The sequence below is a fragment of the Cydia amplana genome, chromosome 17 (assembly GCF_948474715.1).
Source record: "Cydia amplana chromosome 17, ilCydAmpl1.1, whole genome shotgun sequence".
Classification (NCBI taxonomy): Eukaryota; Metazoa; Arthropoda; class Insecta; order Lepidoptera; family Tortricidae; genus Cydia; species Cydia amplana.
The window spans coordinates 9,684,734-9,701,956 of NC_086085.1; the positions used below are offsets into that span (position 1 = coordinate 9,684,734).

Sequence of the window (17,223 nt, forward strand, 5' to 3'; positions counted from 1 at the left end):
TTTTCAGGTTACAGATGTATCATAGTGCTGCCTGAAAAAATGTCAGACGAGAAAGTTAATACCCTCAAGGCTCTAGGAGCAGAGATAGTGAGAACCCCCACTGAGGCAGCCTCTGCCTCTCCCGAGAGTAACATCAGTGTGGCTCACCGCATGGCTACTGAAATACCTGATGCTGTTGTACTGGATCAGGTAAACAAACATACTATTTTAACATGCCAAATTGCTTGTGATACCTATTATTATTGTAGTTTGTATCAATAATTATTATCAGCTCACATTTGGCATTGTGTTGTACTTAGTAGGTAGGTACACTAGATACATACATACCTGTTGATAACATAAATTCTATTAATCTGAACGAATGCCATTTTTGCAAAAGAGAACAATGTCAATGGTAATCAATCTGTATCATAATTAAGTAGTTACTTATTGATAATATTATACTAATTCCAAAAAAAGATTTAGGAAAATTATATTACTTACATTTTATTAAGTTTTTAATCATTTTAGGTTTAAGGCATGTATTTCAAACAATACCTGTATTGTTTTATTGAATAAGTATATGACTATGACTATGAAATAAGTCTGGAGATTTAAAATGTAAAAGGTTAAATTTTTATCTATAATAAAGGTAATCTTGTAAAATGATAATACTTTCAAAGTAGGGTTGGTCTTGCACGGAGCCAAGACAGTCCAAGAATAACATTTTATTGCCAAATGGCAGAAATCACAGTAGTGGTATTCCCCACAGTACAACAACCCGTGCAACCCGCTGGCGCACTACGACGGCACAGCGGAGGAGATCCTGTGGGCGCTGGACGACGCCGTGGACATGGTGGTGATGGGCGCCGGCACCAGCGGCACCGTGTCGGGCGTGGCGCACAAGGTAGTAGTAGTAGTAGTAGTAGTAATCACTTTATTGTACACAACACAGGTTTACATAATGTTTACAGAAATAAAGGTACAAAGGCGAACTTATCCCTGTAAGGGATCTCTTCCAGCTAACCTTCGAGTAGATGAGGGGAGAATTCAAATTAGATAGACAAACTTACGGAATGTACAGTAACACTTTAAAAGTAAACTAACCTAAATGTCCAAAAGTAAATAAAATACAAAAATATTATTATAAAATAAAATACATGCTACATACATAAATACTAAACATATATTACATATAATATATATATATATATATATATATATATATATATATATACAAGTGTCAACAAAAAAAAAATAGACATCAGTACTTAACCAAATCACGCTTGGTTGGAAAGCATAAGTTTCTTCAAGGTCAAGGAGCGCTGCCCCGCCTGCGCCGTCGTGGCCGTCGACCCCTACGGCTCCATACTCGCGCTGCCGGACGAGCTCAACCACAGCGACGTCGACATGTATGAGGTAACTAAAATATAACTACTACAAACCAAACAGAGGGGTTCAGTTTTAGTCTGTAGGACACTGGGAGAAACATCTCCAGCACAGCCGAGTCGGCAGTATTCAATGACGATTACTGCCACCTCTGATAAAAAAAGCCGTTACGTCTGAGTGTAAGGCCTGAGTGGACGCTCGAGTTGGGCGTGCAGCGAGGCGGGGCGTGCGGCGTGCATGTTAAACAAATGCAAGCGTATAGTACCGGCCTTAGAGCACGCTGCTCAAATAACTTGTGAGCCCGACGCCACGCTGCACGTCCCGCCGAACGCTCCGCTCCAAGCGTCCACTCAGGCCTTACACTAAGTCGTATACGCAGTGCTGGATTATCCAAGAAGGAGTTGCTTAGGGGGGGGGGGGGGGGGCACCGGAATGTCAGGAATCGAGTATCTGATGCGTGACCGTAGGCAGAGGAGGGCATCATGGTCATTTCTAGACCATGGGCATCAAAATGTCTTAATCCGGCAATGCAACGTATATTGGAGCGTTCAAGTATTACGTAACGAATTTGGGGGAGGGGGGGGTCTTGTAAAACGTTACGATGCGTTACAGGGGCGGAAGGGGGGGTTTGAACTACACGTTACGTAACATTGGTTTTTAGCCCTTCAGAACTTTTCGCCACTTTATGGTACTTTACGCCACATAATTGTGGCCTTTAGGTAAAAAATGGTCACTTGGTGGTTACGTAACGTTTTACTATGGGGAGGGGGGGGGGGTACAGAAAAACGTTACGGCGCGTTACATGGAGGGAGGGGGGGTCAAAAATGTCCAAAACTTGCGTTACGTAATACTTGAACGCTCCCTATTACAAGAGCAATATGAAAGGAACATAAACGTTTGTGTAGGTATATAACGGCTACCGTGATTTACTTTTGTCTGGTTTCTAGGTCGTCTGTTAAAATTAAACGGTTACTGTAACAAGTTAACAAAAAACACCAATGTTGGGTAACCTCCGATTAACAAAACACGAATTGTTTAGAAAAAAACTCATGCCGGAAAATACCTACCTACTTACTTAACTTCCTTTCAAACAACTTCTTTTGTGACGACCTCAGTCTATTATTTACATAACAATCCTATGCTTTTCGTACACAAATGAGTTACGGAAATTAAATCGAAAAACATTATCAATTTATCATCAAAGAATAGGATAACAATTGAACGCGCACAAAGAGCCGTGATAAAAGTAATGTACAAAAAACACTATCGCTTCCCCACGAATCGGTTGTACTCTGAGTCCAAGTTACTAAAAGTACGGCAGCTCTACATCCTAAAAGCAGTCACGCGTACCCACCGTTCCTTACTTAACTCTTTGTCATATAAGGAGTAAGGAGATGCTACTAAAGAGAACCTTCAAAGCCCGTCTACCCCCAGTTAGGTCTGCGTTGGCTAGGAAGTCTCCAGACTTTATACACCTACAACAATATTTGCAGGGCTCTAGACATAAAATCATTGTCCGTTCACAATGTCAAAATTAAACTAACAAATTGGTTGAACACTTTATCTTATGCTGAGACGGAAAAACTGACAACGAAGGCTTAACCTAACCGCATAACACATCTTCTGGCGCACACACGCACACACACTTCCCACACAAACTCACGCCCACACTCAAAATTGAATAGCATGATTAGTCCTTTTAGTTTAGTTTAGTGACTTTGTATCCTATAGCTTGTACTGTAGTAATTACTTTTAGTATTAAGCACTACCTAAAAAATTGAATATAGTTGTCAATCAGACTTCCAAGATACCTACAGGCTCAGCCTAGTTTGGATTCTGATAGATATTTTTTCTGCACATGTATACAACTCTTAATAATCTCTTTTGTATAAATTATTAGTATTTTTTTTTGGGTAGCCAGAATAAGAATACATAGACCGGGACAATAGGAATACAATATAATTGGATTATTTTCAGAAGATTATTATCTTTAATCCATCGATTTTTAGGGTTCCGTACCCAAAGGGTAAAAAACGGGACCCTAGCTATTACTAAGACTTCACTGTTCGTCCGTCCGTCCGTCTGTCACCAGGCTGTATCTCATGAACCGCGATAGCTAGACAGTTGAAATTCTTACAAATGATGTATCTCTGTTGCCGCTATAACAACAAATACTAAAACTAAAATAAAATAAATATTTAAGGGGGGCTCCCATACAACAAACACGATTTTTTTGCTCTATTCTTTGTTGATGGTGCGGAACCCTCCGTGCGCGAGTCCGACTCGCACTTGGCCGGTTTTTAACTAGCATATATAGTTTAAGTAATCAATCCCATTCCCATGTTGTCAACTCTAGTTTTCTTTGACCAGTGCACCGCCGGTCATACACGTGTACACATTTTTACTTCATGTTTACCATTTTTTATCAGCACGTGTTAGCGATTATTAATCACATAATCATGAACGCAATTACTGTAGTTCTGGCCTTAGGAACCAGATACAACCAGAAACAACACGGTCTCAGTATTAAGATAAACATATTTTTCTGCGCAACTGTGATGAACCACGTGCTATTATTGCATAGATTTGTTTTCGTTATCCTGCGTGACCTGCGTCATAGTCTCATAGTTTATAAACATTGATATGTTAAATGTGTCTTCTTATATTTCACAGTAACTATCCTACTGTGAAAAACAATAATCCAAATTTCTTTATCTGCTTCTCTATCGCTCGAATACGCATGAGCGAGATGGAGGCATGTAAAATAAAGCAATTTCGACTTTCGTTTTTCGCTGTTTTTCGTCTTGTCATGCTGACATCAAAATGTTGGAAAGCGGAACTTGCTTTTCAATTACTTTAGGTACCTAGATACTTTAGGTAGGTACTCTTTTGATAAGTAGTAAAAGTGATTTGTTAGACCGTATTCGATTAAGTGTAAAGCTTGAGTGGGCGCTCGAAGCGGAGCGTTCGGCGGGGCGTGCAGCGTGGCGTCGGGCTCACAAGTGATGTGAGCAGCGTGCACTAAGGCCGCTCCTATACGCTTGCATTTGTTTAACATGCACGCCGCACGCCCCGCCCCGCTGCACGCCCAACTCGAGCGTCCACTCAGGCCTTACACTAAGAGTTGCTTGCGTGACGACAGGTGGAAGGCATCGGCTACGACTTCCTGCCGCGGACACTGGACCGGACCGTCATCGACAAATGGATCAAGTGCGACGACAAGAAGGCGCTGCCGATGGCGAGGCGGCTCATTCAGGAAGAAGGCTTGCTTTGCGGTACATCGTTTTAAATTGTATTCAAATTTATTTAAACTTTTCAACGCCGTGTCAAACACAAAAGCTGTCACTCAGACGCCACGTCATTGAAGTGTCAAAACTGAAGTTGAACTTTATGTATATGCACGTAGGTCGATGTTGCTCTGTGGTCTGTGACCGATTAATCAGTCTTTGGCGTTGAACCTACGGTGCGGATATATCGGTCATTGGCGTCCAAAAGGTTAATAATCATGTACATTACTTCAATAACGTAACATATGATATGACAGAGTTAGCGTACCTAGTTGTTGCTAGCAACAACTACACTTTTCATTTGTATCACTAATTAATTTATTTAACCTTTATTGCACAGAAGAAAAACAGTGCAATAGGCGGACTTAACACATTCACTACCAAAGCGAACTACACGCCACGAGTGTAGCCGATAACACGTTTTTTCCCGTTTGTTGCAAATAACAAACTGCAAAATTCTTAATACTAATAATTAGGGATGTAACGATACCGATACGATATATCGACCGATATAATCGGCAGACCGATATATCGGCATCGCCGATTTAAATACTCCCGATATAATAACAAAATGTAAACAACCCACAGTAACGTATTTTATTGGGCAAGAATCACCTCAATTTTAACTTGATGTGTCAAAACTTACGTAGGTAAGTTTTACTACGATAGTACTGTTACGTTACGTTGTTATACTGTTACAACGTATTATACTGTAACGTGTTATACCTACTGTTAGGTTGAGTAACAGTGAAGCTGCTATAATAATCGTGCTATTTTGCTAATAGGAATATATTTTTCTTTATTTTTATTTTTCAGTTTTTCACACTTCTTAAAATCGAGTGTCTATTAAACATAAGTATGTTTTATGCATATAAAGGATATAATTCTTTATTTATTTGATTTATTAACTAACTACCAGGCTATCGATATCGGTATCGGTATCGCCGATTATTTACTTTAAATATCGGTATCGTATCGGCAAAATCATGTATCGTTACATCCCTACTAATAATGTATCGCAGGCGGCAGCAGCGGCTCAGCCATGTGGGGCGCCCTGCAGGCGGCCAGGAGCCTCAAGGAGGGCCAGAAGTGCGTGGTGCTGCTGCCAGACAACATCCGCAACTACATGACCAAACACATCTCCGACCCGTGGATGGAGGCGCGCCAGTTCAAGCCCGTGCCTACCAACGATAAGCTCTGGTAAGTAATATTAGAGTCCAGACGAGCTGGGCAAATCGACCGATATGATCAGGAAAATAATTGGCGCCAATCTCATCTAGCCTCCACACGTACACAATTTAATCACCAATTTGCATTCCATAGATACTAACTTCGAAAATTGGCATTTTTGTGTCCGCACCTGCTGATTTGATCGGGGAATCAAATTGGCGTTTGCGTCCGCACGGCCTGATTCGATCGGACAATTTCATCAGATTGGCGAAAAATTGTCTCGTCTGGACTCCACTTAATTGGTAGCTACCAAAGATATTCATGAGTCTGTATTCGGCATTAACACCACTCGTAATTGAGATATGTATAAAAAATTACCGATCGACTATTTCTCGCGAAAGCACGATGGGTGATCTAGGAGTAAACATATATTAATCGATGATCGGACTTCGTATTGGTGGCGGGTAGGGACTTAGTTATTCTATGAGAAACATAGACTAGGAATCCTCTAGACTGAGTTTAGAGCAATTATTTCATGAAACCGATGCTGCCAAAAATACGGGGGTGCGGGGGGACGAGGTGAGCGAATCCCATGCCGTGATTGGTCCGTTCAAAGACACGGACCAATCACGGCACGGGATTGACTCGAAGATGGAGTAAAACTACCGTATGAGTGGCAGAGGGGGTAGCGTTACTGTGCTCAGTCTAGAGGATGTCTTGTCTGTGATGAGAAAACACTAGCACGCGGAGCAAACATGGTCAGATTGCTGACATACGTAACTACTCACACTACACTCGCACGGTGCGGGGAGCATTCTCTAGACGATGGTATTTTTTCATGTGTGATACATGATTAAGAATAATAATAATACAAGTAGATAATGCAACATACTTATAATTCAGAATAATTCCTAAATCGTGCATGTGACTTGCTTAGTCTAGCATGAACACCGTGACGACAAAATTGGATTATAAATACAAATTACCCTTACACACAGCATAACGCAATATTTGACACAGTTATACTACTGATAAAAACCGTGATATTTTCGTAAATATTTTGATATATTTATTAATGATGTAGGTATTACGGTACGTTTGTTATCGATGGAGGTCAGATGTTAATATGCTATTTACGTTATCACTTCATTCGGAAGTGAATTATTATGGCAACGCGTGCTGCTATTTTTTTCTGCTCTATCAGATAGGTACAGTCGACGTCAAATATATGTATACATTTTGGCCTTGCTACCAAGAAGTAAGTGCAAAAGTGTAAACATATATTTTACGACGACTGTACCAACAGGCATTTTTGCATCGTTTTGATTTTTCCCCGTATATGTAGGCACTTGAGGAAATATTGATTATATCAGTTTGTTTCCAGGTGGTGGGACTCGACAGTGGAGGCGTCCCTGGCGACGCCGGTACCCAGCGTGCCTCTAAACAGCACGCCGGCACAAGCTCTGTCCGCACTTACCCCCTCCGTGCCTCTCGCCACCGTCGTTAGAGATGACGGGTAAGTTACCAATTACAAGTTGGGGGTTTGGATCCTCGCTCTGGGTTCTTCCTGATGCAAAGGTTATCCATCGCGGTTCAACGTGGCAACGCAGCGAGCGTGATGGGCACTTTTGCATCGGGGGGGTCGCGGAGCGATTTTATCGGCTAGTTAAATTTAGTCTAAGTGTAATTTGTGTTTAATTTTTTAAGTTTTCTTGTATCTTTAGTTAGTTTAGATCGTATGTTTTTTTTTAAGTTACTTTGATGTGTAAATCTGTAAATCTGACATTATATAATAATTATAATAAATATTACAAGTAAGTAGGTACATTTGTGTTGCGATGAGTTTAGGAGAATGAATGTTTATTTGTGTCAAACAAGCGTATATATATATATAGGTGTTACATTCTTGTCTTTGTACGATCCTTGTTTTGCCATGACTAGCGTACAAATATTGTTTTTATACTAACTAAATTGACTATGTACAAGAATAAACCGAAACTTATAGACTACGATTATAATTTTAATTTCATGCAAATGCAGATGCAGAGAAAATGCAGGTTTTGTCAAAGTGTCAGGGAAGCTCTTGCAAGGCTTGATCTCTTACGCTGACGTTGGTCGAGCGTACGAATTAACATAATGTCCTATGGGCCACCGCACAGCGAGGCTGACGTCCGCGGCAGATTTATTACTTACTAGCGTGTGCAAGCGCATGTCTACCTACTGTCTACGCATCGAATTCAAACCGGTTGAGTGGGTTATTCCCACTAGTTACCACCAAGTTGTTACCAGTGGTAACTACTGGGAATTTTTTTCCCACCTTTTACCACTGGTAACTACTGGGAAAAATTATTCCCAGTAGTTACCACCAACTCGGTTTAGTAGTAACTACTGGGAATTTTTATTCCCAGTAGTTACCACCAAAATTTTGTTAGAGTTAAATTCTAATAAAAACAGTATTTAAATAGTATAATATAATACCAGTGGTAAAAGGTGGGAAAAAAATTCCCAGTAGTTACCACTGGTAACAACTTAGTGGTAACTAGTGGGAATAACCCGTTGAGTGCCATTTCTTTGGAGCTTGTCTCGGCCTTGCTTGGTTTGATTGTTGGCTTGACTACAGCAAGACTATAGTTGGTTATAGGCTTGACGCCAACCAATAATATTTAAATCGGCTAATCTCTTGTAGAGATAAGATAACACGGGATCGTAACCTCCTTTACGTCATTTGTTTAATTTTTAGCTCCAAACTTATCTCTGTAGTTATTTGGCCGAAAGAGTCATGTTCCTGTGTAGAGTATATGTATTGACTAGCTGTTGCCCGCGACTTCGTACGCGTGGATTTGTATATTGGTGGTTACATATTCTACATTAGCTTAGAGCATTATGTAGCAAAAGATAGCAGTAGGGACTGTTAATCATTTGTTAATTATAACGACCTGGCTACGAAGTTTCAAGCCCCTAACTGAATAAAATTGTTCTCGATATAATCCCTCTCAACCTCCAGCATATTTTCAAGTCCACTATTTAGTAAAACCTACTACCTAACTACCTATTTACGAAGTTTGAAGTTCCTAGCTTTAAATAAAATTTGATCTCTCTACCAACTTTCAACCTTTTAGGGGATGAATTTTTAAAAAAGCTGAAATTACTTTTCATGTATTCTAACAATATGCCTTTATACAACGATTCAAGTCCCGCACTCAAAAAAATGTTTGATCTCCGTACAAACTTTCAACCCCTATTTAACCCTTTTAAGGGATGAATTTTTAAAAACGCTGAAATCAGTTTTCTTCTCTTTTATTATAATACCTTTTTACGAAGTTTTAAGTTCCTAGCTTACAATAAAATTTGAACCCCAAGACAAACTTTCATCCCCTTTTTAACTCCCTTAGGGGTTGAATTTTTAATAATGTTCAATTAATGTTATTTTTTTATTTTATGTTACGCGTTTATAAGAAGATTCAAAGAATTCGTAATGGATTCCATCTTTCAACCCCGTTTTAACCCTGTTAGGGGATGAATCTTTAAAAACGCTGAAATTACTTTTCTTGTATTTTAATAATATGCCCATATACAAAGTTTCAAGTCCCGCACTCGAAAAAAATGTTGATCTCCATACAAACTTTCTACCCCTTTATCACCACCTTAGGGGATTTTCAAAAACGCTGAAATTAGTTTTCTTGTATTTTAATAATATATCTTTTAACAAAGTTTCAATTTCCTAGCTCAAAATAAAACTTGAACCCCATACAAACTTTGGACCCCAATTTCACCCCTTTAGGGGATGAATTTTGAAAAATCCTTTCTTAGTGGACCCCTAGACCTTATAAGGAACCTACTTGCCAAATTTGGACTTTCTAGTCCCAGCGGTTTGGGCTGTGCGTTGATTTAAGTCAATCAGTCAGTCAGGTCTTTCACGTTTATATATAGAAGATTTTCTGCCCTAAAATGTTTGATGATCTTAGGTACCTAGTATAATATGGTAGAGGTTACTCACGAGTAAGTCTGCGGTGAAGTCAAAATATTATCAGAGTCCAATATAATTCAGTGAACACAATTTAATAACACTAACGACACTTGACAAAAAGTTGGTGCAGTTATTACATTAGAGAAATGGCAGCCTCTAGGGCCTTTGCCAGAGAATATCAACAAAATGAATTATATACATTATTACCAAGATAAAACGATGCACTGCCACCAAAATAGCGGCAGGAGTCCGTTCGCGCATTTTCATGAAACCACGAAACGTGCATGAAACATACTGACATTGACAGTCAACAGAAAAGTTACTTGGCCAAAATAGTTCTAGGTTCATTTTCATCAACATGCCTATTTCTATTTGTATGCTACTATTCTATATCTATGGCTATTTGTTGAATGCATTCATTATTTTTATTCAAATCATTTTCAAATCAATGTTTTTGATATTGCTTTGTCTCGTAACTGACATTTTAATTTGGCAACATGCAGTCGATCATTATTTTCAAAACATGTCAAAATTATTCGTAAAAAAGATTTAAACTTTCAATATTTAATAAAAAAATCTAATGATATTTTTGATGATATGTATTCTCGCCTTCCTGTATGTCGTAACCGTTTTATTTGAGCATGTCTCCGATTCTAAATCATCGTAACTTATATTAAAATGTTGCTAAGTAATTAAACAATCACACTTTAAGGTAACGCTTTTAGTTCTATTGCCTATGTAACAGGCGCGTGATATAGATGATTATAATTTATATATAATATTTGTGTATTTATTGCCGACTGAATTGACACACTTATTACATCAGTTCTGTTATGCTATTGAAGTCCTATCATGTTTTTACTTTCGTTCGTTGCTTTACTCTATCAATTCAAAACAGCCCGAGTGCAGCCGAACGATAAATAAGTACATCGAGTTCACAAACATATTAACAAACCAACATTCCAAAAATATATTTAAGTACACCACTCCCTCTAGGACACTGACAATAAGGTCATGTACATATATTTTATTGAAATGTTGGCTTTTAAAGATGTTTCTGAAATCAATCGTACCTAATAGCCGGGTCCACACAAAGCGAGCATACGCGCGAGGCACACAAAACGGCCAGTGTAGACCCACGCGTCTCGGCCGAGGCGGCGCGCGCGTGACACGTCTACACTGGCCGTTTTGTGCGCGAGGAAATTGTTCCCGCGTATGCTCGCTCTGTGTGGACCCGGCTAATGGTCAGGTGTCATACCTATTCCCACCTGTTACCAAGTTGTTGCTACTGGTGACAGGTGGGAATAACCCACAAATAAAAGATAAGATAAGATAAAGATAAAAGATAGTTTAATCAAGTAGGCATAATTACAATGCGCTTATGAACGTCAAATAAAGCTAGGCAGACCGGCTCCAACCCTACACCTCTGCCCCGAGAAGATTTAAATCCTCCCTCAATTGGAGGAGGGTATCCCAATATGGGACCGGCAACAAACTCGGCGGGACGGGACACATCTTTTCAAAAATAATTACATCTTATATATCTGTTTTAGTTCCGTGGCGGGCGTGTTTACGGCGGATGACGCTAGACGGCGCCTCGCTAACCTGTCGGGCTCCACGTCGGAGAGCCTCGACAAGTTCCTAGTGAAGAAGTATTACAAAGTAGACCTTGCGAAGAACCCGACCTTGGGACTAGTGTCGCGCATGCTAGACATTGCGCCATATGTTGTGGTTGTTAAAACAGGTAAACGAAACCAAATCATATTACAATTTTTATCGTTAAGTTGTCAAAGGCATGCCTAAGATAGGCGGCAGCTGCCTTGGTAGACTGTAGGGAGTGTACATGAACAGTAGGGGGCAGCACAGGGGTCCCATGTATACTGGCGCAAAGTTTAAATGTCAAGTTTATATTTTCGACTTAGCCACAAAGTGGCAGGCCCTGCACGATCCAAGAGTCATGGCGTTTACCTCCAAAGTATCTTTCAAGCATAGTTACAGTAATCTGACCATTATTAAAGTCATTGAGTTGTGTTCTGTGTTCCAGACGCGTCATCGCACAGGCAGCACGCTGTCGGCGTCATCACGTCCAACAACCTGCTCGCACACATCACGGACAAAGCGAAAATGAAAAACGGCCTAAACTAACACTAGGAACCTAAATAAATACTAGATAAGCGCAAAATATAATAAAGATAAAAATGTTTAACTTGATATGTATTTTAATTTATATCAATTTTTGAAATCACAATAGGCACATCAATTTTGAGTAGTCACTATCAAAAATACCTGTACCTGTCAAGGTGTTGGCAAATGTATGTGCCCTCTTAAGCACATAATTGTGATTGGTTTTGTGAGCAAAGTACCATGTTTACTCCTATATACATAGAGCATTTACATTTACAAGCATTTACTGTAATAAATAAACAAAATCATGATTATATTATTTATGATTTTGATTCATTAGGATTGTGGTTAAGGCTACAAATAAGGACAATGTGCTTTATTACTGATGATATTTAATATCAATAACATCCACTCATATCTGTAGTTTTTCATACAGTAATAAAAGTTTACAACACAATCCCTCATCCTAATGTAAGCCTTGACAATAAAGTCAAATTTAGATATTTAAGTAAGTATTGAGCTCAAGATTTTTCTCAATACAATATATGTATATTGAATTTAAATTGACCTTTCATGATGTGATTTTCTTTCATTTTAGCATTTTTATGCAACTAATCAGACCAAGATAGGTCTGCAACGATTTTGATAGCACAAGTGCAAGTGTTATTTTAAATGGCAAACTTCTATGAAATTATGACGTATAAATAACACTTGCACTGTGTGTGCTATTAAAATTGTTGCAGACTTATAAATCTTGGTCTAACTCTACATATTAATTATGATGTATTGTTAAAAAGTGTATTATGACTATTCCTATTTCTGTAAATATAATTTTTAATTAATTACAATTGTTAAACTTTCAAACTATGTATTTTATTAAATTTTATATTTCTCAATTCACATTTTTTATGCATGACTAAATTGATTAACCTGATGAGAGGCCCTGGTTACCATATCTGATGTCTGTGCCATGTTGACCGGCTATGCAATAGATTGAGTAGTGCAGTCTTTGCGTTACGGAAGTTGAAACCCCTTATTTCGTACATTTCATTAAAATCGGTTTACTATGCTCACTTCCACTCGCTAATGACGTATGGTGTACTCATTTGGGGAAACTACGGATGCCAATCGAGTGTTTATTATGCAAAAACAGGCAATACGAACGCTAGCGGGTGTGAAGCCTAGACATTCATGCAGGGACCTTTTTGTGACGCACAAAATAATGACACACTACACATTATATTTATTCGAAATTATTATGTATGTGAGAAATAACTTATCTTTATTCAAACGTGTTGAGGTATCTGGTATAAACATTAGAACTACGGGTAGATTACGAACAGTTCCACGTCGCATGGCACTTGCAGCAAAAAACCCGCGTGTCATCGGTCCGACTTATTATGAGCGATTACCTGCAGAAATAAGGACGGAAACATCCGATACAACATTCAAGCGTCAATTGAGAAAGTTTTTACTGGACAACCCATTATATTCAATAAGTGAATTTATAATCGCGTTCCTATTTTTGACATTGTTTTCCTTTCATTATTGTTATTATTTGACGATCCTTCTCAGGTGATTTTTTTTTTCATATTATGAATTTATTTGGATTAAGCATCTTTAATGTAATCTATTCTTTAATGTAATTTGTACTGTAATCATATATTGTGAAATAAATAAATCTAATCTAATCTTAGATAACTGCATAAAGATTTTTTGACGACCGGTCTGGCCTAGTGGGTAGTGACCCTGCCTGTGAAGCCGCGGTCCTGGGTTCGAATCCCAGTAAGGGCATTTATTTGTGTGATGAGCACAGATATTTGTTCCTGAGTCATGGTTGTTTTCTATGTATTTAAGTATTTGTATATTATATCTATCGTTGTCTGAGTACCCACAACACAAGCCTTCTTGAGCTTACTGTGGGGCTTAGTCAATTTGTGTAAAAATGTCCTATAATATTTATTATTAGATTTGAACATTGAACAGGGCCTTTGTTCTAGAGTGCTTGTAACTATAGAAAATAAGGCACATGAAAATATATTCATACATTTATACCACCGCACCAATTTGGATTCCGAAAGTCACATTCCACAACTGAACAAGTACATCGGGTTCACGACGCGATACGTCAATGTTTCGAACACAAACAGTACTGCTCTGCGGCGTTCCTGGACGTACAACAAGCATTCGACCGTGTCTGGCACAAGGGACTGTTGTGTAAGATAAAAGAAAAACTGCCTCATTCGGTCTTTCACATCCTAGCTTCGTACCTATCCGATAGAATTTTCCAAGTGAGGCATGGTGACGCGAGATCCAGTTTTTATAACATAACAGCAGGTGTGCCGCAGGGCTCAGTTCTTGGTCCGACCCTCTACAACATATTTACCTATGACTTGCCCACTTCTGAGCACGTGACCGTTGCTACCTACGCAGATGATATTGCTTACCTCTCCTGCGACAAATCACCTGAAATAGCTAGTAAGAAGCTACAGCTTGTGCTGGATAATACTTATAGCTGGCTAACCAAATGGCGCGTAAGGGCAAGTGCTCATAAGTCAAACCATATCACCTTTAGCCTAAGAAGAGGAGATTGCCCTCCCGCCAAACTTGGAAATGATATCCTACCACATTGCGAGAGCATCAAGTACCTAGGATTTCATCTGGATAGGCGCCTTACATGGAAAACCCACATAAAACATAAACGTAATGAAATGATCCTGAAATACAAAAATCTTCATTGGCTAATGGGACGCAACTCGGTCCTCTCAGTGGACAATAAATTACTCCTATACAACGCAATCATTAAACCCATTTGGACCTATGGGATCCAACTATGGGGAACTGCTAGCGACAGTAACATTATGTGTCTTCAAAGAGCACAGAACGCCATCCTTCGTGTGATTGCCAGTGCACCCTGGTTCACTCGAAACGATGAAGTACACGACTATCTCAATATGCCCACCATAAAGGAAGAGATCAAAAGATTCACTAAAAATTACATTGAGCGCCTGGAAAGGCATCCTAATCCACTGGCATCAAAATTACTGGACAAGACAGAAACAGTAAAAAGACTTAAAAGGAAGCACATTGTGCCATAAGAAAGCAGTGGTTAAGAGAGACGATGGTCTCCAAAACCCAAATTGTTAACTATATACAGCAAAACTGATTATAGTCGTTACCGACTGATGGCAGTTCAAACCAGAACAAAAAAAAAAAAAAAAAAATATTCATACATTTATTACTCAATATCAAATACAAAAGAAACTAGGGTGATGGAGGTGGTTGGTTTTTGGCATTGGCAGCCAGAATAGCGCCCGGTGCAGGATATGGCCTCATTTGGTACAGCGAGCCGGAAGCAGTTGTGTCAACACCAGTCTTGGTCTGAGAGTCCAGTCCGGCACTCCAACTGCCCCGAGAAATGTCAGAGTAAGCCGCAGGGTCCATCGGATCTAAATCATTATCCTTAACTCTGGATCTGCCCTTGTCTCTATGGTGGACCATTGGTCTATCCTTCTCTCGTTTGTCGCGACGTTTTTCTTTAGTTGGTTGCTGTGGGACTTCTTGGTCAGAAGCCTCGCTGCTGTCATCACTTTCATCACCTTCCTTCAATAGTCTCTCCTCTCGCAAATGCGCTGCACTTTCCGTGGGATTAGCTTTCGGATGTGCAGGTGGTAGCCAAGAAACAAGATTATTGTGGACATTCCAGAAGTAGTGTTGCCCAAGTCCAGGGTCATATATTTCCTCCCAACCAGATGGTAATGGCCACAACTCTAAAACCTTTCGTTTTTTCTCCAAATACACTTCGTCTGGTACTACCTTTCCGTGTTTCCAATTTTTAACGCAAAAGATGGAACATTCGTGGTAAATATTGTTTTTATTTGGGCATCCTTTATGGCCTTTAATTGGATCCACATTAACACCTTCTATACCTTCCCAGAACTGATGTTTGTTGGCCTGTTCTTCTGGTTTATTATCGTAGTTTTCTGCTATAATCTCTTCATTGGCTTGTGGTACAGGATTTTCGTTTGTTGTTTCTACATTAGAGTTTGGCTTGAGTATGCCCCTTTTAGCTAAGCGCGCAGCTAACAATGGTGGCAAAGGCATTGTTTAGAAATGTAGAAACACCTATTTTTGTTAAGACGGTTGTAATCAGTATCGTTATTCTTTTTCTATTATTTTATACAATAGTTCACATCTTTCACGCAAGTCGCAGACGCGAACAGAACGTCACTCTGTTGTTAACATGACAGTTACCATAGACTACATAAAAATGCGTTCAGCATAGTGGAAAAAAAAACGCGTTCATGGATTTAGTTAGTCAAAGGACTGTCTCATTTCATAGAGAGAATCATACTATCTATGTCTTACACTTAGACTAGCACCCAAAAGAAAAGGATGAGTATAGTTTTCCTGGTTCTTACTGGCTGACAAATTGGTTTGACCAACTATATCTAAAGCCCCCTCCACACTCGTACGCGAAGCCGTGAACGCGAGTGTGGAATCTAATAAAATCGTCTGATCAAATCAGAGGGGCTACCGCGAACCACGTTCGACGTGTTGCCTCCCTATCACACTTACGCACGAATTTGCAAGTGCGACAGAGAGGCAACACGTCGAACGTGGTTCGCGGTAGGCCCTCAGGTGGCGAGCCAAACACCAATTTGGCTCGCCGATTTCGACTGAAGATATTACTGTTAAAATGCATACAATAGGTTCCAATTTGTGACGCTGGTATGATAATACTATTACTTATTCTGTGACGCTGGTATTCGCGTTTGCTAGCATTTTAGTTTTTAATTTAGAGTGCTCAAATATAAATCTAAAATTGGTGATATGGGAGATTGACGCCAGTTTCTTTTCTGATCAAATCGGTCGATTTGATCATCCCGTCTGGGGGCCTATTTGAATTTCGATCGCTCGATTTCGTCACTCGAAAATCGGTGGAAAACGGCGAAATGTTAATTTTTGAAATACGAGCGATCGAAATTGCGAATCTATTGGTAGAGACAAACCAAAGAAAGTCTGCAGCGCTAGATTAAAAGTAGTTTTTAAAAATCAGTATGCGACAACACCACAGAAAATGGATTAAATAGTCTTGATACTTGTGAAATTTCTACCATATTTACCGTCTATGAAAAAATTAAGCTGTATGCACAACTTAATTTTTATGGTAAAATAAATTTCATTCCAACAATAGATGTCACTATTAATATGTAGACATATGTATACTAATATTGATAAATAATATTGGGAGAATGTGACATTTGGCTTCATCAAAATTAATAAGCTTTTGTAATATCCGCGACA

General features: G+C 39.2%; 2 protein-coding genes across 2 annotated transcripts in view; one reads left to right on the top strand and one right to left on the bottom strand.

The window, feature by feature from the left end:
* Positions 1-12,003, top strand: part of LOC134656070 (uncharacterized) — a 40,399-nt gene extending 28,396 nt beyond the window's left edge. The window contains exons 23-30 of the mRNA XM_063511588.1: positions 8-189; positions 752-886; positions 1,294-1,398; positions 4,511-4,643; positions 5,678-5,855; positions 7,210-7,341; positions 11,346-11,536; positions 11,837-12,003. Of these exons, the coding sequence (XP_063367658.1) occupies positions 8-189; positions 752-886; positions 1,294-1,398; positions 4,511-4,643; positions 5,678-5,855; positions 7,210-7,341; positions 11,346-11,536; positions 11,837-11,937 (1,157 nt within the window). The 3' untranslated portion in view covers positions 11,938-12,003. The remainder of the gene's footprint in view (positions 1-7; positions 190-751; positions 887-1,293; positions 1,399-4,510; positions 4,644-5,677; positions 5,856-7,209; positions 7,342-11,345; positions 11,537-11,836) is intronic.
* Positions 12,004-15,136: 3,133 nt separating this feature from the next.
* LOC134655910 (polyglutamine-binding protein 1) lies at positions 15,137-16,132 on the bottom strand. The gene has a single exon (XM_063511411.1). It carries the CDS (start codon positions 16,018-16,020, stop codon positions 15,181-15,183), a length of 840 nt encoding a protein of 279 aa, XP_063367481.1. The 5' UTR covers positions 16,021-16,132; the 3' UTR covers positions 15,137-15,180.
* Positions 16,133-17,223: the final 1,091 nt, after the last annotated feature.

What these genes read in the sequence shown, in the direction of transcription:
- LOC134655910 (XM_063511411.1), bottom strand. Translation starts at nt 16,020, where the DNA reads ATGCCTTTGCCACCATTGTTAGCTGCGCGCTTAGCTAAAAGGGGCATA.